Here is a 21,088-nt window from a genome sequence, read left to right as displayed (position 1 = left end):
CGATTATTTCCACTCTTTCCGTCTCTTTTCTCACAAGGTGTCTATTAGGTCAAATTGACATTTTGTGAACGCGCGCCACATTGTGGCCAATCGCGAGAAGTGAGAATGCTGTTGCCTTCATGTACCCTGGGACGTGTTTCTCAACTTTGGTTGAATGCGCTGTTTACGATCTTCTTGAAATGTTGAGATGTTAATGGGAACTGAAGCCGCAGCATGACCAGAGATAGGCCTACCCATTTAACATATTATAGTGGTGTTGGACCAGGCCCGGCGCCAGGACGAAGAGACAGGGGGCAGAAAATAATCTTTTTTGTGTGATATTTTTCTATAGAGTATTTGAAACCTAAACTGGGGGGGGGGGGTCAACTGCCCCCTCGTGGCGCCCGAGCCTGTGTTGAAAGTCTGCAGGGAGGTTTCGCAGAGGTTTCGTTTAATTCAGTTATTGCTCACCTAATGAAATATGTCATTGTTTAATGATTAGACAACAAGTCTGTTTGGGTGTGCTAATCGTTGTGAAATTGTAAAAGTTTTTTTTACCTGTGTTGTTTTTTTTGTCTCTCTGTATCCCAACCAATCCATGGATGTGATCTATTCCAGATCGATTAAAATCCTTGAATGGGTGAAACAGGTGATCTACTCACGGGCATGGCAAAAACGTAACTGTGTTAAGGGGCGGAAACTGTTACAGAATAGCATAGATTTTAAAATATAGCATACTGAATTATTACAGCCTAACCAACACCCATCATATGAATGAGCACTGGGTGAAGCAAGGATCAGCACCAGAGCTCAGGGGGACAGCGCCAGTACAAACCCAATTGGGTTGTCCTTTTCATAAGGCTGACTTAACGTCTTTCTTCCACTAGATGGCAGTGGCTAAACAAGTCATTTTGGGCTTTCGCAGAAGGTTACGTTACCACAAGCAGATTTTATATGCATAGAAATTAGCTGAGTTGTGGCTTTTGCTCGGGTTTCCAGTAGTTGACTACTCTAAGCTCCCGCCGTCTGGAATCAGGTCACACCGGCGCGTTACGTAGAAGGTCCCCAGATTTAATTTAACTGTGGCCCCAGAACATGGAGAGGCTGATTAAGTTCATTTAATCGATTTGCACGGGATTGAGTGACGTGAGTTAACCAGTAAATGTCACAGAAAGCGAGCGACAGGGAGGGGAGAGCATCTGTGGGAATCGCGCAAAAGATTTTCCCTGCGAGGTTGTGATCTACAGGAGTGGACGAGGGATATCGGCTTTGACCAGATGACAATACTGTCAAGGTAAGCGCTCTCCCTTGCACGATGTATTCATCAGTTACACTGCTGCTGCTTTTCTTTAGGTAGGGCTATGCATTAACGTTTGTCTGATAATGAGCGCTGAGATACAGACAGTACGTGTTATAACTGTGGACCCGCTCCGCCCGGCCCAGTAGATTTTGAGCAGTGCTGCATATCCAAATTCTGGTTCCAAAACGCACGTGGTACAACATAAAGAGATTACTTTTTTCACATCGAATTTGGTTTGGGAAAATGTAGAACAGGTTCGGAAGAACATCTTGTGCACAGCCCAAATATCGGACAACGCATAAGGCTTGATTTTGCCAAAACTGAAAGAATCAACAGTGCCAAGGAGAGACGGGCAAGGCGAGAAAATAGAACATAGTAATTTAAACCCGTCTTCATCGGTGTGAATGAACATGTTACTATGTTGTTTTCTTTCCACTGTCAGAGAGAGGGACAGACAGAGAGCGAGTGAAACGGAGAGGGGGGCTAATTCTGGCAAACAGGCACAGCTGGGGACGTGTTGGCTCGCGACTGTAATTTCAGCTGTTTGCTACTGCTCCAGAAAGCTCGAGTCCATTTAGTCCACAAAGGAGCCGGTGACAACACAACCCTGCTACTTGAGTCCGCTCACCGTGTGTGTGTGTGTGTGTGTGTGTTTAAACATTTGCAGAAGCATGGAGGTGTCCTCGGTTGTTTTGTGCCTTCAGATTCTTCTCTGCCCGACATGGGCCCTGTCCTCCTTTGACCACATATACGACATGTTCTCAGCTCAAGGTAGGAAGGCAATGCGTGTGCGTGTGTGTCTGTGTGCGCACGCGCGTGAATGCACACGTGTTTGTGTTAGGTGGGGGTCACAAAGCCACACCCATCAGACTTCTTGGTGGTTTAAGGATGAGACATTGACACTGCAACTGAAAGTCAATGGACCAGATAATAAGGACTTAATGCAGAGTGACAACATTGTGGAGCCTGCTTAAGATGATCCCAAATGAGCCCAGGTGCATCATATGGTCAACAGCTTACAGCTGTTTTATTTCACAGAACAGCCTGTAGATTTCAAAGCTGTAAAGCAGTTCCACCTCAAACACAAACAGCTGCGATGCAATTGTCTGCTCAAGGCTAGTGGGATTACACACACACTGCTTATCTGTCATGCCTTTACATTTTGGGATTTCTGGCTAGCTGCAATTGGTTGTGCCATGTGTCATTCAGCCCTCAGGTCCTTGGATGAGCCAATGAGGGTTGACCCGTGCTGTCTCTTGGTCCCTCCCCCACTTCTCCCCCCTCCTCCCATGCTGTGGAAGCGAGGGACCACTGTGAGTTCAAATACACACAAACACACGTGTAGTTTCTACTGTTACATCATACATCTATATACATTCAGCCATTCAAGCAGTGACTACAGCCTTGGCTTATGCATTGCAACTCAAAGCTTTCTCAGAAGCATCACAACTTGTGATGCCTAAACTTCTGAACTGCTGAACACCAGTCTAGACCTGAATACTTTTCTAGACCTCAACACTAGTCCTGACCTGAACACTAAGTATTCAGACCAGAATACCTGTCCAAACTTTAATATTAGTCCAGACCAGAATACCTGTCCAAACCTGAATACTAGTCTAGACCAGAATACCTGTCCGAACCTGAACACTAGTGTAGACCAAAATACCTGTCCAAACCTGAATACCTGTCCAAACTTTAATATTAGTCCAGACCAGAATACCTGTCCAAACCTGAATACTAGTCTAGACCAGAATACCTGTCCGAACCTGAACACTAGTGTAGACCAAAATACCTGTCCAAACCTGAATACTAGTCTAGACCAGAATACCTGTCCAAACCTGAATACTAGTCTAAACCTGTTGCCATTGTTGCCTCTGTATCTCTGTCACTCCCTCTATCTATCTATCTATCTATCTATCTATCTATCTATCTATCTATCTATCTATCTATCTATCTATCTATCTATCTATCTGTCTGTCTATCTCTCTCTCTCTGTCTCTCTGTCTCTCTGTCTCTCTGTCTCTCTGTCTCTCTGTCTCTCTCTATCTCTCTCTCTCTCTCTCTCTCTCTCTCTCTGTCTCTGTCTCTGTCTCTGTCTCTGTCTCTGTCTCTCTCTCTCTATCTGTCTCTCTCTATCTCGGTCTCTCTCTCTGTCTCTCTCTGTCTCTCTCTGTCTCTCTCTATCTCTGTCTCCACATCTCTGACTGTTATATATCATGTTAAAAGGTTGACCACCCACTGATAGATAGAGATGGGGGAGAGGAGGAAGATGGAAGGCAGAACCACCTGCCTGTAATCTCTGTCTGTGAACGGGGACCCCCAGGACCTCCGGGACCCCAAGGCCCTGAGGTGTGTGTATGTATGTGTGTGTGTGTGCATGTGTGTGTAATTATTACTGTTTGAGCTGTTTATCAATTGTACTTTTTTTTTCAGGGTTCCAGTGGAATAGCAGGACTACAGGGACCCAAAGGTGATAAGGTGAACAGCGTTTGCAACTCTGCTACGTGCTGTGTGTGTATGTGTGTGGGGAGAGATGAAACCTACTGCTTGACCTACTATCATGACTCTTGAAAGACTCTCTGAGTTCTAATGAACACGTCTTCTCATCCAGGGAGAGATCGGACGGCCGGGGTCAAAGGTGAGAGATGCTCCTCCTTTTACATCCCTGCTCCAGCCTGTGTCCTTGTTGTAAGGTCATCTACTGTGCTACCTCTCTCCCTCCCACTCTGTCTCTCTGTCTCCCTCTCTCTATCTTTCTGTCTCTCTCCCTCTGTCTGTCCCTCTCTGGCTTCCTTTTCCATTCCTCTCCCACCTCATTTCCACCCCTCCCTGTCTTGCTTTCTCTTTCCATCCCTCCGTCTTTCCCTGTATTTCTTCCTCCATCTCTGCTTCTCTTCCTGTCCTTTAAATCCTGTGTGTGTGTGTGTGGGTACAAGATTCTGATCCGCTCTGCAGTTCTGCACAGTTCTAATCTCCCTGAGTGCTTCTGTTCTCTATGATAAATCACTAAGACGTTAGCCTGTGGTGACATGCACACACACACACACACACACACACACACACACACACACACACACACACAGACACACACAAACACACACACAACGCTGTACTGCAGTACAGCACACAGGTTAATGGCAGGTAGTTGAAGGACTGCATGCTCAACTCCATCACTAAGTTGCAGAGAGCATCTTCTCTCGGGGCACTTTAAGATGTCGTATGACAAGTCATGTATGTCATCTGTGCTCTATTAAATTAAACATAAGGCCTTCAGTTTCAGTTTTCCGTTACCTTGGAGATATTCGGCAGTACGGGACGTTCTGAGGGTCTACACCATGCGGCAGGCTTGGCTGTTAGTCTGCAAATGAGTTAATAGGCCAGCTGTCACACTGTGAACATGGATGTGGTACTGTCACACTGCGAACGTGGATGTGGTACTGTCACACTGCGAACGTGGATGTGGTACTGTCACACTGCGAACGTGGATGTGGTACTGTCACACTGCGAACGTAGATGTGGTACTGTCACACTGCAAATGTGGATGTGGTACTGTCACACTGCGAACGTAGATGTGGTACTGTCACACTGCGAACGTAGATGTGGTACTGTCACACTGCGAATGTGGATGTGGTACTGTCACACTGCGAACGTGGATGTGGTACTGTCACACTGCGAACGTGGATGTGGTACTGTCACACTGCGAACGTGGATGTGGTACTGTCACACTGCGAACGTGGATGTGGTACTGTCACACTGCGAACGTGGATGTGGTACTGTCACACTGCGAACGTGGATGTGGTACTGTCACACTGCGAACGTGGATGTGGTACTGTCACACTGCGAACGTGGATGTGGAACTGTCACATTGCGAACGTGGATGTGGTACTGTCACACTGCGAACGTGGATGTGGTACTGTCACACTGCGAACGTGGATGTGGTACTGTCACACTGCGAACGTGGATGTGGAACTGTCACATTGCGAACGTAGATGTGGTACTGTCACACTGCGAACGTGGATGTGGTACTGTCAGAGTGCTGCCAGTGTTCTGCTCTGGGATTGTTTTTTTGCAAAGGTCTCCATACAAAACATGAGACACGTTTACCTCCGTGGGAGCTGAATGCGTTTTGACTCATTGGTATGACTGACCCATGACTCCAGCCCCACCCACAGGACCCATGACTCCAGCCCCACCCACAGGACCCATGACTCCAGCCCCACCCACAGAACCCATGACTCCAGCCCCAAAGACAGGACCTATGACTCCAGCCACAAACACAGGACCCATGACTCCAGCCCCACCCACAGGACCCATGACTCCAGCCCCACCCACAGAACCCATGACTCCAGCCCCAAAGACAGGACCTATGACTCCAGCCACAAACACAGGACCCATGACTCCAGCCCCGCACACAGGACCCATGACTCCAGCCCTGCACACAGGACCCATGACTCCAGCCCTGCACACAGGACCCATGACTCCAGCCCCACCCACAGGACCCATGACTCCAGCCCCAAACACAGGACCCATGACTCCAGCCCCAAACACAGGACCCATGACTCCAGCCCTACCCACAGGACCCATGACTCCAGCCCCAAACACAGGACCCATGACTCCAGCCCTACCCACAGGACCCATGACTCCAGCCCCGCACACAGGACCCATGACTCCAGCCCCGCACACAGGACCCATGACTCCAGCCCCGCACACAGGACCCATGACTCCAGCCCCAAACACAGGACCCATGACTCCAGCCCCACCCACAGGACCCATGACATCTCCCAGGGGTATGGGGGAAAGTGAATGTGAAAGCACCGTAATGAATGTTCCCTCTACTCTTTTCAGGGTCGTACCGGACCTCCTGGGTTACCAGGTAGACTGGGTCCACCCGGGTGGCCTGGCCCAGAGGGACCCAAAGTGAGTCTCACCATTCTGATTAAGGTGGTTAATTGATGACAGTATATGATGTCATGTGACCTTACAGAACCTTTTCGTTACAGGGAGACAAAGGTGACTTGGGCCTGATGGGACTCCCTGGGTTACGAGGACCTCCTGGGACCAAGGTCTGTCTCAGTCTTTCTCTCTCCCACACACACACACACACACAGGATCACAAATGCAAACATTGTATCAGAGGAGAAAAGAGGTTCAGGCTGTTTCCTTCTTTCACCAGGGTCTTCCTGGTTACAAAGGAGAGAAGGTAAGATCAGATCAAACACTCACTCGGACCATGCAGTTGAAAATACATTACCAACCATGATTAGCATTGAAACAACAACAGTGATTAGCATGTAAACTACATTACCCATATCCTTTAGCATTATCTAATACTGGGTCTTTGTCTCTCTGTCCCTCTCCCTCTCTTTCTCTTTTTCTTTGTCTTTTCAGGGCTCTCATGGTGATTTGGGCATAGTAGGTCCAAAGGGAGACAAAGTGAGTGTAACTGGATGCCATCTAGCTACTCAGCGCTAACTAGCATTGTGCTTGCTGTCACCTCCCTGTAGACATACGTGTTTGTGATATTTTATGATGGACATTAAGAGTCTTCATGCCATTTCTCAGGGTCTTTTAACCTGAAAGAGGCAGCTCATTTGGATCCCAAGCTAATCAACAACCATGGAAAAATATTAAATTTTAAACTTTGTTAACATTTACCCCAGTAGTATATGACTTATGCAGGTGGTACAGGGTCTCTTCGTTCCCGCTCCAGCAGGCTCAGGAACAGTTTAATTCCATTTACCTTAACCCTGCTTAAGTCTGTGACCCATCACTAACCATACCCATCCGCCTCTCAGGGACCTTGTTGCACTACTCCCTTTGTACTACTCTGACACTGCTTTGCAAAGTCTGATAACGGTTTTTAGTTGTTACATGTACTTTTCTACCTCGGGAACCTCATTGCTGCCATCCCTGCATTTCAGTTGCACAAGCACCTTGCGCATTCAATTTGCCAGCAATGCATGTTTAGAATTTCCATTGCACTTTCATTTTTCAGTTGTCACATGCAAGTCTACCTCGGGAACCTCATTGCTGCCATCCCTGCATTTCAGTTGCACATGCAACATTACACCTCCAATTTGCTTGATTGCACAGTCAGAATTGCCATTTGTACTTGCATACCTCATTGTACAACCATTCATTCCCAACTAGTACATAGATTATACTTAATACTTGTACATTTTCTTCCCTTCCCTAATTGCTATCATTTCACATGTAGAATTGCCATTTGTACTGCATTTGCTTTCATTGCACATCTATACATTCCACATGTAATATACACTATACTTAATACTCGTAATTTTCTGCTAGATGCTAATTGCATTTCGTTGTACTGTATTCGTACTGTTCAATTACAATAAAGTTGAATCTTATCTAATCTAGTAGTCTACAATTATGTCATAAAGTCCCAGTAGTACTCAACTATGATGTCATAAAGCCCCAGTAGTACTCAACTATGATGTCATAAAGCCCCAGTTGTCTTGTACTATGATGTTATTAAGCCCCAGTAGTAGTCTACTATTATGTTACAACACACCAGTAGTACTCAACTATTATGTCATAAAGCCCCAGTAGTCCTGTACTGTGATGTCATAGAGCCCCAGTAGTCCTGTACTATGATGTCATAAAGCCCCAGTAGTCCTGTACTATGATGTCATAAAGCCCCAGTACTCCTGTACTATGATGTCATAGAGCCCCAGTAGTTCTGTACTATGATGTCATAATGCACCAATAGTCCTGTACTATGATGTCATAGAGCCCAAGTAGTTCTGTACTATGATGTCATAATGCACCAGTAGTCCTGTACTATAATATCATAAAGCCCCAGTAGTAGTCTACTATTATGTTACAACACCCAGTAGTAGTCTACTATTATGTTACAACACCCCAGTAGTAGTCTACTATTATGTTACAACACCCCAGTAGTAGTCTACTATTATGTTACAACACCCCAGTAGTAGTCTACTATTATGTTACAACACCCCAGTAGTAGTCTACTATTATGTTACAACACCCCAGTAGTAGTCTACTATTATGTTACAACACCCCAGTAGTAGTCTACTAAAAGAACCCCCCGGTTTCTGGTCGGTTGGTTAAACAAATAGATTTTGTTTAATCAAGAAACGTCCCTTAAAATATTTGCGTGGACCAGAATGCATTGGTCCAACAGGGAGGACACACCAACTAAAGTGAATCATGTTGTAGCTTTTCTGCAGATGCTTGCATTGATTTTGATATAAAAAGTATGTAAACTGGGGGATCAAAATTAATGTCTAATTCGCTTCTGTGAATTGATTTCCAATATTCATATATTTTAAACTAACTGTTTGCAGACTTAGCATTAGTAGTGTTGCCTGGAACCATTCGATCATAACATTTGACTCCCTCTATTTCTTTTTATCTCACACCCCATTTATCTCTCTCTCACTCCCTCTATTTCCCCTTTCTCTATCTCTCACCTCCTCTATCTCCCTCTATCTCTCTTTTCTCTATCTTTCACCCCCTCTATCTCTCACTCCCTCTATCACTCTTTTATCTATCTCTCACACCTTCTATCTCCCTCTATCTCTCTTTCATCTCTGTTGCCCTCAACCCCTCTGTCTTCATCTCGTCATGCCTCTTCATCCTCTCTATAGGGTTCTATCGGTCTGCCGGGGATGCTGGGGCAGAAGGTGAGGAACAATATCTCACAAAATCTTTACATTTTGAAATGATAATGTTTGTCCATGGTTGGGATGACCCATGTGATATTGAATTGATACAAAATGATTTGCACCTTTCTCTCTCAGGGTGAGATGGGGTCAAAGGGTGACCCGGGCGTTCCAGGAAGACGAGGTCCCACTGGCCGACCTGGGAAGAGAGGAAAACAGGTGAGACAGGTGGAGAACGTGAGAGAGACAGAAGGAGAACAGATGAGAGAGACAGGAGGAGGACAGGTGAGAGAGACAGGAGGAGGACAGGTGAGTGAGACAGGAGGAGGACAGGTGAGAGAGACTGGAGGAGAACCGATAAGAGACAGCAGACCAGGTGAGAGAGACAGCAGAACAGATGAGAGAGACAGGGGGAGAACAGGTGAGAGAGTCAGAAGGAGACCAGGTGAGAAGTCCTGAAAGAGGGAAGTGTGTTGGCACCTTGGACACGGCTGTCATTTAGCCCACACTTATCCAGAGTGACTCACAGAAGTAATTAGGGCTAAGTGCTTGGCTCAAAGAGACGTTGACAGATTTTTCACCCAGGGATTTCAACCAAGGACTTTCCAGTGACGTGTGCCATTGAGAGCCTGGAATCCAAAGTGCAGTGCTATACAACCTTTTTGTGTTAGTAAACAGTGATTACATATTTTGTGGGCGGAGCCAAACTGGTGGCAGAAAGTGACAATAACCTCTTTACAACACATAAGAATATGGATCATACTCCTTCTTTAGTTATTTTGTAAAGAAAATGTCATATCACAGGTATAATATTACCATATATCCCATTCATTAAATGCCTGCATAAATACTGAGTGATGTAAGCTAAACTGTCTAAGTATGAGCAGTTTGGTTTGTTTGCATGCTTATTCTGCTTACACGCTAATGTTGCTAACGTTGGTCCACAGTGTTTACCATTGTGAAATGGCCTACTGAGAATGTCAGTAGGCTAATTCATTATTGTTATTAGAACTACATCAGTGATTTTGCCTGTGTGTGATAAACAGTGGATACAACTTTGCCTGATATGAAATGAGCGCTGCAGAGACGAGCATCCCAGATGATTTCATCAGTCCTGTCTGTCTATTTAATGGCTTGCAACCATAAATGTCTGCATTTAGCTCCCAAGCGTGGCTTCGACAACGGTCTTCTATAATAATGAAGGCCATCTTTTTTTGCATTCCTATTCTGACGTCCAGTGGCAGAACAAGGCATTTTTTCTCTTTAGTCCGAGGATCTTGCCCATTTCCCTACACTTGTTCCTGCAGTTTTCTGCCAAACTTCAGTGGCGTAACCGTGACGTCTGCTCCAAATGGTCTGTAGCAACGGAGGCATGCAGGGCTACTTCGATCCTACCTCTGTGTGTGTGTGGGTGTGTGCGCGTTTGTGTGCATGTTTGTGTGTGCGTGTGTGTTTGTGTGCATGTGCATGTTTGTGTGTGTGTGTGTGTTTGTGTGCGGGTGCGTGTTTGTGTGCGTGTTTGTCTGTGTTTGTGTGTGTGAATGTGTGTGTGTGTGTGTAAGAATGTGTGTGTGTGTTTGCGCACGCGTGTGTTTGTGTGAGTGTTTGTGTGTGTGCGTGTGTGTGTAAGAATGTGTGTGTGCGCGCACGTGTGTTTTTTTGTGTGTGCGTGAGTGTATGTATGTGTGTGTGTGTGTGTGCGTGAGTGTGTGTGTGTGAGTGTGTTTGTGTGTGTGTGTGTAAGAATGTGTGTGTGTGCGCAAGCGTGTGTTTGTGTGCGTGTGTGTGTGCGTGTGTGTGTGCGCTTTAAAGGGGTTGCTCATTGGCCTCCGACGACTGGAACAGACACACCTTTGTCCCGGTCATCTGAAGTGTATTTGCTCTGCAGCAAATTCTGTCAAACAATCAACTATATCAAGACTTTCTCTGAGTGTAGGATGACCTCTGACAGCGCTCTCGCTTTCCGGCTTTTTCTCTCTGTCTGTCTCTGTCTGTCTGTCTGTCTTCTGTCTCTCTGTTTGTCTCTGTTTGTCTCTCTCTGTCTGTCTGTCTGTCTCTCTCTGTCTGTCTCTGTCTGTCTGTCTGTCTGTCTGTCTCTGTCTTCTGTCTGTCTGTCTGTCTCTCTGTTTGTCTCTGTCTGTCTCTCTCTGTCTGTCTGTCTGTCTCTGTCCGTCTGTCTGTCTCTGTCTGTCTCTGTCTTCTGTCTGTCTGTCTCTTTGTTTGTCTCTGTCTGTCTCTCTCTGTTTGTCTCTGTCTGTCTGTCTCTCTATATCTGTCTCAGTCTGGGCTTGTTTACATTACGGTACATTTTCTGTATATATACTCAATATTAAACTCAAGACGCTAGACCACATTTTCAGTAGAGCCCTCTGCTGGAGACAGTTCTGTCCAGACGCATATCACTCTGTTTCCCCACATTTGATGGCCACAATCCTGCGTGGTACATCTCGTAACATCCCGGTGTAATTTCAAACAGTATGGAAATGATTATGCAAATCAAGAATAGTCCATCTTAATGTAAACAAGCTATCTGTCTCTCTCTGTCTCCCTCTGTCTCCCTCTGTCTCTCTCCGTCTCTCTCTGTCTCCCTCTGTCTCTCTCTGTCTCTCTCTGTCTCCTTCTGTCTCCCTCTGTCTCTCTCTGTCTCTCTCTGTCTCCTTCTGTCTCCCTCTCTGTCTTTCTCACTCTCTCTCTTAAAGATCTTATTGGACAATCCTTGCTGTGTAAAAAAGGTGTCACCATCTATATAAGTCACGTGGGGGTGTGTGTGTGTGTATGTGTGTGTGTGATATTGGGTTTACCATACATGTGGTAACCAGAAGCCCCCCCCCCAAAGATAGCACGTACTGTACTGTATCTTTCAGCGTTTATGTTGCTTATTAGCTTCAGCTAATTGTTTGTGTGTGTGCGTGTGTGTGCGTATTTGTGTGTGCGTGTGTGTGTGCATGTGTGTTTGTGTGTGTGTGTGTGTGTGTAGGGTATGAAGGGCCAGAGTGGCATCTCAGGTCCAATGGGCCCCCCCGGTCCTCCCGGTCCAGCTGGACACCCTGGACCACCTGGCCTACCTGCCTCAGGTAACACAGACTAACCCTAACCCTGAACTCTGAACCTGAACCCTAACCCTACCTGCCTCAGGTAACACAGACTAACCCTGAACCCTGAACCTGAACCCTAACCCTACCTGCCTCAGGTAACACAGACTAACCCTAAACCCTGAACCCTGAATCTGAACCCTAACCCTACCCACCTCAGGTAAAACAGACACACATGCAGGTTTTACAGTCAAAGTTATTATCTATTTTACCTAATCCTTAACCACTGACCATAATCTAACATTAACCTCAATAACCTATCAATTATGACGAACCTTAACCAAATCCCCTAAGCCAAACCCTAAATGCCCTAACCATAACCCTAATTCTAACCTCCTATTGGGGGATTAGAACCTTTCTTTTAATTCCAATCTGAACCCCTAGTCGGTAAATTGACATTGTTGTTAATGCTTTGGTACTGTTGTCTACAGGACGTGGTGATATTTCAACTCTTAGTACCAAACTCTAAAAGGACCACGCTTGGAACACAGGAAGTCCTGCGTTCATGACCACTGATTGTGTGACACGGTTCTTTTGTGAGAGAAACCACTGACACTTATAACCTGGATGATAATTATAACCTGGATGTGGTTGTTTCTACGTTTGGAAGTCGCTTCTTCAAAAGCTATCATGCTATGATAGGGCAAATATCTGGCCGTCGCGCCTACAAATGCATACAAGCAGCTGCTGTGTGCGGCATGGCTGTTTGGAGAAGGAGACATTTCAGTTCTGCCGCTTTGAATTCTTTGATATTTCCCATTTGATCTGTGGATCTGAGGTATCTGACCTGTGTTTGCAGGTCTGTATGTTGTTGGGGAGAAAGGCGACAAGGGTGAAGTGGGACCTCCAGGTCACTGTGACTGCAGCCTCTACGGTGGCCACGCCCCTGTGGGAGGGTCCAACCATGCCCCTGTGGGAGGGGCCAGCAAAGCCCTCTACGGCAGCTACACACAGCGTGGCAACTACCACAAAGTCCCGGCAGTGAGAAGACTCAAAACCTGAACTGAGAACACCTCAAACAAAATTGTTCTGTTGTAAACAACAACCCTAAAAATAACAACTCTGTGCAAAGTTAATTTCATACTATCGCTCTCTTTCTGTTTCTCTTCCTGTCTCACTCTGTTTCTCCCTCTCTTTCTTCCTCCTTCCCCCACTCTGTTTCTCTCCATCTCTTTTATCCCCCATCTCTGTCCCCGTCTCCTATTCTCTGATTTTCTCTATCTCTTGTACTGCATACAGTACGAAACACGGTAAATTACTGTAACTGGACCACTTCAGTATTCTGTTCCTTTAGAGAATTTGCGGCGTCCACACTGACCGTTCTCCGTCTCTCTGATCTGTGTGTAGATCTTCATAGTGGACGATGAGGAGGGTTTGGATCGTCTCCACACAGACAACGCCATCGCTTTCCAGAAGGACCAGAGAACACTATATTTCAAAGACAAAGACGGCTGGCAACCCATACAGGTATGGAGACCCGGGAATCACCACATTCCACATTTATATTTCACATTGCAGTCATTTAGCAAAGTTTACATTACCAAAAATAGTAACAGCGTAGTAAAACGTCTCTGTAAGATTTTATTACATGAATTTATATTGAATATAATAATTAATATAATATTGATTAGTAATCATTTGTGAAAACAACGAGTCCAGATGGTTCTGCCGGAGTAAAGAGCCTAACCGACCGGATCCACAGCCACTCTGACAGCATTGTTCTTTATTCTGTGTTGTAGCCGTTCCTGGCATTCCAGTCCACTGAGAAAGTTCTGGAGGTGGGTGTGTGTGGGGACGGACTAGTGCAGGCATCGAATGAAGAAGAGTGTGACGATGGCAACAAGGTCGTCACGGACGCCTGTCTTAGTGAGTCACACGCACCTCTATACAGAAATACACAGTAGAAAGTGAAAAAATTTAACCAATTGCTTAATCAGCGTTATTCAGTGTTGTGTGGAATGTAAACAGAGTGGGCTGATATGTGAACAAAAAAACAGAATTTTTTACTATTAAGTCAGAATACAAATTAACTTCTGTCTTCATTGTAAAAAAACAACAACAATTCTGTCAATGCTTAAAGGTGGTGTTAGATTCTGTCCATTTGTGATCCATGAACAAAATAAATGCAACCAGAAGTCAGGGGAGAGAGCCTTTATTCAGCATGAGGTTTACGATGATAACCTTCCATAGTTCTTTCATTGTTCTCTCCAAATGCTTACAACGTAAACACAGTCATATATACCAGGACACACAGGAGGTGGTGAGTGTTCATAGCCAACCATTACACAGACTATTATAAGAAATAGTTTGTCCTACAAAATACCCTTGTATGGCGTATTTCAACCTATGACCCAAGGGTCTATTCAGAGAGTCCTATGAAAGTCACATACACAGTTCCTAACAGGTGGTATGGACAGGGTGTTTGGGACCCATCAGTAATGGGACATCACATTTCCTACCTAGTGTCCTCCATACAGAGATAGTTAGTACTCTCATACATTGTGTCAAACTTAATTCAATTACTTTCATGCTCAATATCTATCAGTGGAGACTTTGTTTTTTGTATAATTTCAGGTAGCAGGTGTAGAAGTGTGGTCATGAGCCAAACTGGTTCGCTGTCTGTGGTGTACCACATCATGCATTTGTGTACTTCGCCACCTATATTGTATGACATGGTCTCTCATTCGTCACATATCACACAAATGTGGTGTGCTTAAGCTCTTACAAAGCATTGTTCGTCACACAAAGAAACCTGTCAAAACTGTGCTGATTTGTCCGATGGGCTAACAGTACCTGCCTCTGGCTCAACAATCAATACCCCTTTTTCAGCAGTCATTCTCATTACAGGTTGCGCTTAGCAAAATGTTAAATTGTCTGGACATCCTCACTCTTGGCTGGATTCCAATAGATTACACATCACTTTTGATTACAACACGGCAGCACTGCGGTTGATTCAGTGTACGAGTTGTAAGGCCAACAGCACTGCAGTTGATTCAGTGTACGAGTTGCTAGGCCAACAGCACTGAGGTTGATACGATGCTAGTTTCTTTACAATTTCTCGTTAAATCCAACTCTTTTTGTATTTCATTTTACAGTGCACAAAAAGTGTACAGCCAATTATATTGATGACGTTGTAAAATGAAATGCACACACACACACACACACACACACACACGCTTTTACATTCCAACATGAAAGGCATCTCTGCTATCTTGTATAAATAAAATCATAAAGAGTTATTGGACTGTACATTGAGACTATTAGCCGTGTCATGAATGTCTCGTTCCCTCTCCACCTGTCTCAGTTTGTCCAACTTAATTGAATTAGCTTCATGCTTTATCAGCATCGTTGTAATACATTGGTAGAGACAAGTCATTAACCATCTCTGTCTTGTTTCCCTCCTCTCTCTCTCTCACTTCTTTCCTTGTAATCCTTTCTTTTCCCTCCCTCTATCACTATCTTACTACCCTCTATTTCTCCCTTTCTTTCTCCTGCTCTTCCTCACGCGCCTCCGGTCCTTGCCTGTAGATTGTAAGTGGGCGTATTGTGGAGATGGTTACCGTCATGAGGGCATGGAGGAGTGCGATGGGAAAGACTTTGGCTACCAGACCTGTAATTCCTATCTCCCAGGGTATATTACTAGATTATCTCTTTTCACTTACCCTCCCACACAAACACAAGCCTGCATGCACAGCCTGCAGTATTCAACCATTTTGATGCCTTTCATGATGTAACCTCTGCATGCTTCAAATTAACTGGAATTATCTGGGTTTTCATAAAGTGTATAATTCCGGTTTCTGTGAATCCCGCTCAGGCTATGGTAACTCAGGCTATGGTAACTCAGGCTATGGTAACTCAGGCTATGGTAACTCAGGCTATGGTAACTCAGGCTATGGTAACTCAGGCTATGGTAACTCAGGCTATGGTAACTCAGGCTATGGTAACTCAGGCTATGGTAACTCCTGCAACTTTACATAATGGTTGTAACATGTGTCACCACTCTCCTGTCTCAGGTCTTTTGGCTATCTCAGGTGTACCGATTCCTGTTCCATCGACTCTACTGGCTGCAAATACTTCACCTAAACCAATGAGAAGATGGCACCACAGTGTCAGCAATTTAGATTGCCCCCCCTGCCCCCCCCCCCCCCCGTACCGGGTCTCTTTATTGGTGGTTTAAACTTCAGCTGTGTGCTGACTTGTCCTCAGTAAGGTGACACACAGAAGGAAATCATAACAGCTTGAACGTCTGAAGCACTTTTCAAGGCACGATATGTTGTATGCATGGGACTGGACCTCCAATGTGACTACACTGTTGAATCCAAATACTGAGACCTCCTCAGACCTCCTGTTAGAGGGAGCTCCGTAGCCACGGAAGACTCCTCTGTCCTGTCTGAATGAGCTTGGACACGTGGCGCATGGTTGTCAGGACCATTTTGGTGGTGCCCCAATGTTACCACACATGCATAATGGGAGGCCCATTGGCTTTAGCACTGTTAAAGACCATTAGAAGACGCTGGTGCCATTTGAACAATATATGTAAACGTTCCTGTATGACTGTAATCTACATAAGCTATAGTATGGCAGAGAAAGGTACGGCTTGATGTTTTTTATCTCAATCTCAATACAGATATCCCCCATGAAAATGTGCTACTGTATAATACTGTGGAACTTACTACAAATTGAGATGTTCTGTATTCTGCTGTAGTACCCTATTTAGTACTCTTTAATTGCTGCACACTGTACTGATATTCCAGTGTGAATTTGCATAATTATGCCCCATCCGTTCCATATCCCGCTTGTGCCACTTATGAGAGTAAAACCCTCACATCTGGACCCTGTGTTGTGTTCCACAAACGTCGCAGGGAACACCAGCATGTGATCACAGTCCTACCTCCATACAAGATGTGGAAAATGTGTGATTTTAGCAATTTCTGCAAAAGTGCTACAGCAAATATTAGAGTGTAGTAGAATAATACTATGGTATTATGTTTTCATGGGATTTTACTAAGTCCAGCACACTGTAACCTTTGATGACTTGTTTATGTAGAGCCAAACGTGACTGGTGACTGTTCAGTTAGTTACTCTTGTGATAGTAAGCCAAGAGTTGACACTGTATTAATTCAAATTAGGTGTTTGTAAATATCTCCACTTGATTAGTTTAATTTATTAAGAACAAATGGTCTCTTGAAATAGGAAACGTTTTGTAGATAAAATTGTTTATGATGCAGCTGCATGTTGATGCTCGTGTCTAAGATCTACAGCAGACGAGCACAGTGTGGAATATATTGGCAATAATATCTAGTGTATATATTGTGTGAATTAAACGGTGTATATGGGCTATTTTATAAAAGAAACTGATATCAAATTGTAGCCATTAATTCCCGGAGAGGTGAATATGAATTTCACATATTAGTGAACTATCTGACATGAATGTGGCCAGCATGATAGAAATTCAATAACGTATAATTAAAGGTATTTAATCTCAATAAAGTTGTATTCAGCTTGTGGCAAATTATGTAGTTGATTGTATGTGGTTGATTTGTCTATCTGATAAAAGTGATTCAATATAATAAGCTACTTCGTTTACTCTACTCTCGTCGTTACGTGCTATAAGGTCACTCCAAAGTTCGCAGAAGGGGCTAAGGCAAAGTTAGGCTTATTTGTTGGCTCAGCCCGTATTGATACTTTATAAATGAATAATTGTGGTGAGTTTTTTGTGTCGCGATGGTGAGGACCACTGGTCGGCACTTGGATATGGCACTTCTCGCTTAACAGCGTGACGATCATAAATCAACCGGGAATTAATACTCTTCCACATCGACTCTGAACTTCACATATTAACACTGCTACTTATTTTAAAAACAGATTAGCTATTAAATTGGGCAGTCGATAAAATACATTCCAACCCCGAAGCTCGCAAGTAGGCACCTGACAAATCGCATGAAGGCGGTATATATTTAGGTTTTCAACCAATCACAGTACCACTTCCTGCAACAACATCTACGTTAAACGTCACTGGCTGCCACGTCTTGATCGGTCTTGACGCTGAACTGGGGGGGTGTGCTTGTTCCTGAGTTGCAAGTTCTATAATACATTATTTATACGTTCTTCGAGCACGAATTAATAATTAATAATAATAATTTTAACCGAAATATTTGAAATGTTCCTGGCTTGTTTGAGTTGGTTTTGCACTTCGCTGCTAGTGTTTGTCAACGGAGGAAAACTTCCAGAAGCAGAGGTGAAAATCACAGTTCTACACAAACCTTTTCTCTGTCATCGCAAGTCGAAATACGGAGATATTCTGCTTGTACATCACGAGGGATATCTATCTAATGGAACCAAATTCCATTCCAGGTTAGTTTGTAGTACATTATAAAGCATCAATTGCAGACAGGATAGCCTACTCGCAAGTCTGTTATTGGTTAACTATATAGTAAAGTCATGCGAAGTCAGGACACTTCTGACTTAGGTTTAAGGTTAGTGGTAGAATTAGTCTTACAATAGTGTTTATGGTGAAGTTTTGGCATTAACATTTAGGAGTTTGGTTAAGTTTAGACATAAAGGTTAGAATATTGAGGTTAGACTTTGGGAAGGTGTTATGGTTAAGGTTTGGGTTACGTTTAAGGGTTAGGTAAAATAGTTTCTTGGTATAGTATCAAATTGCTGGTCCTCACTTTGATAGTAAAGTGTGTGTGTGTGTGTGTGTGTGTGTTCAGCTACACCCAGGGGGACAAGCAGCCTGTATGGTTTACCCTGGGTATTAAAGAGGTGATCAAAGGATGGGATAAAGGCCTACAAGGAATGTGTGCTGGGGAGAAGAGACGCCTCATCATTCCTCCTGCACTGGCTTATGGGAAGGAAGGGAAAGGTGGGTCTGCTCGCGCGCACACACACACACGCACACACGCGCGCACACGCACACACGCGCGCACACGCACACACGCAAACAGCACGTATGTGGCCACATTCCTGCACTAAAGTCTCCCTTCACTCACATTCACCACCGTGAGGATCTGTATGTTGGTCTGATGCTCTGTGATGACTAATGCAGTGCATTTTCATGCTGTGAGCAGTCAGATCATGTCCAATCTAACAGTGTCTATGAAACATGTAATAACCCAGGCATGCTGATAGCACCAACCCCTTCCAGGCACCAGTGAACTGTCCTCCGTGATGCAGTAGGGTAGAAACTTTGAATGAAGTTTGCACTACTAACTCGGGCGACGTCCTCCCAACGTCCTCCCAACGTCCTTCCAACCGGATGCATGGGGCTTTGCCCTGGTAAGGACAAGCAACCTTAACCCACTAATGACCACTGGGTGTCTGTCCTTAATGTTCTTAATAAGGTGAATGTCTTGCATGTTCTTAAATGAGCTCTCTGTCTTTTGAAAGACTTGTGCTCACTCAAGAGTATCCCGAGAGACTGTCAGTAAGTACTGAATCCTTTTTGATACTTTTTATTCCCATTGCCCCCTCCATGTGAATGGGACCCACTTTCCTGGTATTTTAAGTGCCCTGCTCTACCAGCTGAGCTTCATGGGACCCCCTGATTAGCATGGGTGATATGCAGCCTATCATCCCAGTGGCCTCTGACCTCGTCTAAGTGACCCCTGAACTCTGTCCTCAGGTAAGATTCCCCCAGAGGCCACACTAACCTTTAACATTGAGGTGATTGAGATCAGGAACGGACCCAGGTCACATGAGTCTTTCCAGGAGATGGACCTCAACGATGACTGGAAGCTGTCCAAACAGGAGGTGAGGAGACTTGGGCAGATGGACAGACGGACAGAGAGGGTGACAGGTAGACAGGTGGGCCCACAGACAGGCAGGTGGACAGACAGACAGACAGACAGACAGACTGACTGACAGTTGGGCTGACAGGCAGATTATAACACACACGTCATATACAGCTCCTGAAAAAATTTAGACCACTGCAAAAAAAGTTGAAAAGGAAAGTTTTGAGTGAGGAACATAAGTGTTCACTTTGGAGTGGTCACACTCAAAACTTTCCTTTTCAACTTTTTGCAAAGGAAAGAAAAAGGTGCAGTGGTCTCTTAATTTTTTCTGGAGCTGTATATGCATGTGCTCATAGACAACAGTGACACTTGTATTAGCTTACTCACATGACTGTGGCAGTGTGCATTTTGCCAGGAAACAGGACTCCACCATTCACAGACAGACCCCACACAGTCCTGACAGTCTTTTTGTGGTCGCAGGTGAAGGAGTACCTGAAGAAGGAGTTTGAACGTCACGGTTACCCACCCAATGACACCCACCACGAGCAGATGGTGGAGGACATCTTTAAGAAGGAGGATGAGAACGAGGACGGATTCATTTCTTCCAGAGAGTTCACGTACAAACACGATGAACTTTAACATCTAACACTCGTACTTAGGTTGCTTTTCATTTAGGGTCAGTGTTGGGGACGTTACAGAAAAACACCAATATTTTTTGTTTAGAGCCATTACTTCTTTAAACGTTTACAAATATTGCCCCCTTTTTAAAAAGTGATAGGTTACACTTCTAATTTTATTACTAGAGTGATAGATCTCCAAATGTTGTTTAATGAGAACTGACAAAATGACAGCAGCGATCAACAAAAACACTAAACCCTCAAATGTCTGTTTCCATCTAAATTGTGCATTCTGAATAGACTGTGTCAGTATTTCATGAAATTCAGGTATCATGAAATTACATGATCGTTTGTCTGTTGGACAAGCTGTGCAAATTGTGCTGATAGTGTGTGTCTGTGTGTGTGTGATATTGTTGGAACAGTTTATTAAGGGTTTGTTTATAAACTGCTAACAATCAGTTATTTTTTGTTCTTTTTTATTTATAGCGCTCCGCTTTTTCTGCTCTGAACATATAGTCTGGAATATCAAGTTCTATTGAATGTTTGGTGATAGAGAGAGGCATAATAACAGTATCTCTGTTTACAATTTTTTTGGAACAATCACTCATGATTGAGGGGGGTAGGGATTTCAGTGGTGGCTGACAGACACTGTCCCCTTGTTTAATGATTAATTGAGAGATATACATTAAAAGAGTGTATGTAGTGTGCTGTTCAA

The 21,088-nt window shown here is 44.5% G+C and overlaps 2 protein-coding genes across 2 annotated transcripts; both read left to right on the top strand.

Moving 5' to 3' along the window:
* Nucleotides 1–469: 469 nt before the first annotated feature.
* Nucleotides 470–17,535, top strand: LOC105012364 (acetylcholinesterase collagenic tail peptide). Its single transcript, XM_010873155.5, has 18 exons — nt 470–1,273; nt 1,947–2,050; nt 2,489–2,592; nt 3,506–3,628; nt 3,713–3,757; nt 3,891–3,917; nt 6,125–6,196; nt 6,280–6,342; nt 6,453–6,479; nt 6,668–6,712; nt 8,914–8,949; nt 9,067–9,147; nt 11,906–12,002; nt 12,820–13,001; nt 13,368–13,487; nt 13,760–13,886; nt 15,549–15,651; nt 16,034–17,535. The coding sequence occupies exons 1-18, from the start codon at nt 1,257–1,259 to the stop codon at nt 16,101–16,103; spliced, it is 1,443 nt and encodes a 480-aa protein (XP_010871457.1). The 5' UTR covers nt 470–1,256; the 3' UTR covers nt 16,104–17,535.
* A 499-nt stretch (nt 17,536–18,034) lies between these two features.
* Nucleotides 18,035–21,088, top strand: fkbp14 (FKBP prolyl isomerase 14). The gene is made up of 4 exons (XM_010873157.3): nt 18,035–18,374; nt 18,737–18,888; nt 19,648–19,775; nt 20,237–21,088. Exons 1-4 carry the CDS (start codon nt 18,181–18,183, stop codon nt 20,393–20,395), a joined length of 633 nt encoding a protein of 210 aa, XP_010871459.1. The 5' UTR covers nt 18,035–18,180; the 3' UTR covers nt 20,396–21,088.

Source organism: Esox lucius, chromosome 10 (genome assembly GCF_011004845.1).
Source record: "Esox lucius isolate fEsoLuc1 chromosome 10, fEsoLuc1.pri, whole genome shotgun sequence".
NCBI classification, from domain to species: domain Eukaryota; kingdom Metazoa; phylum Chordata; class Actinopteri; order Esociformes; family Esocidae; genus Esox; species Esox lucius.
Note: the sequence above shows the minus strand (reverse complement) of the source record. Positions and strands in the feature narration are given on the sequence as shown.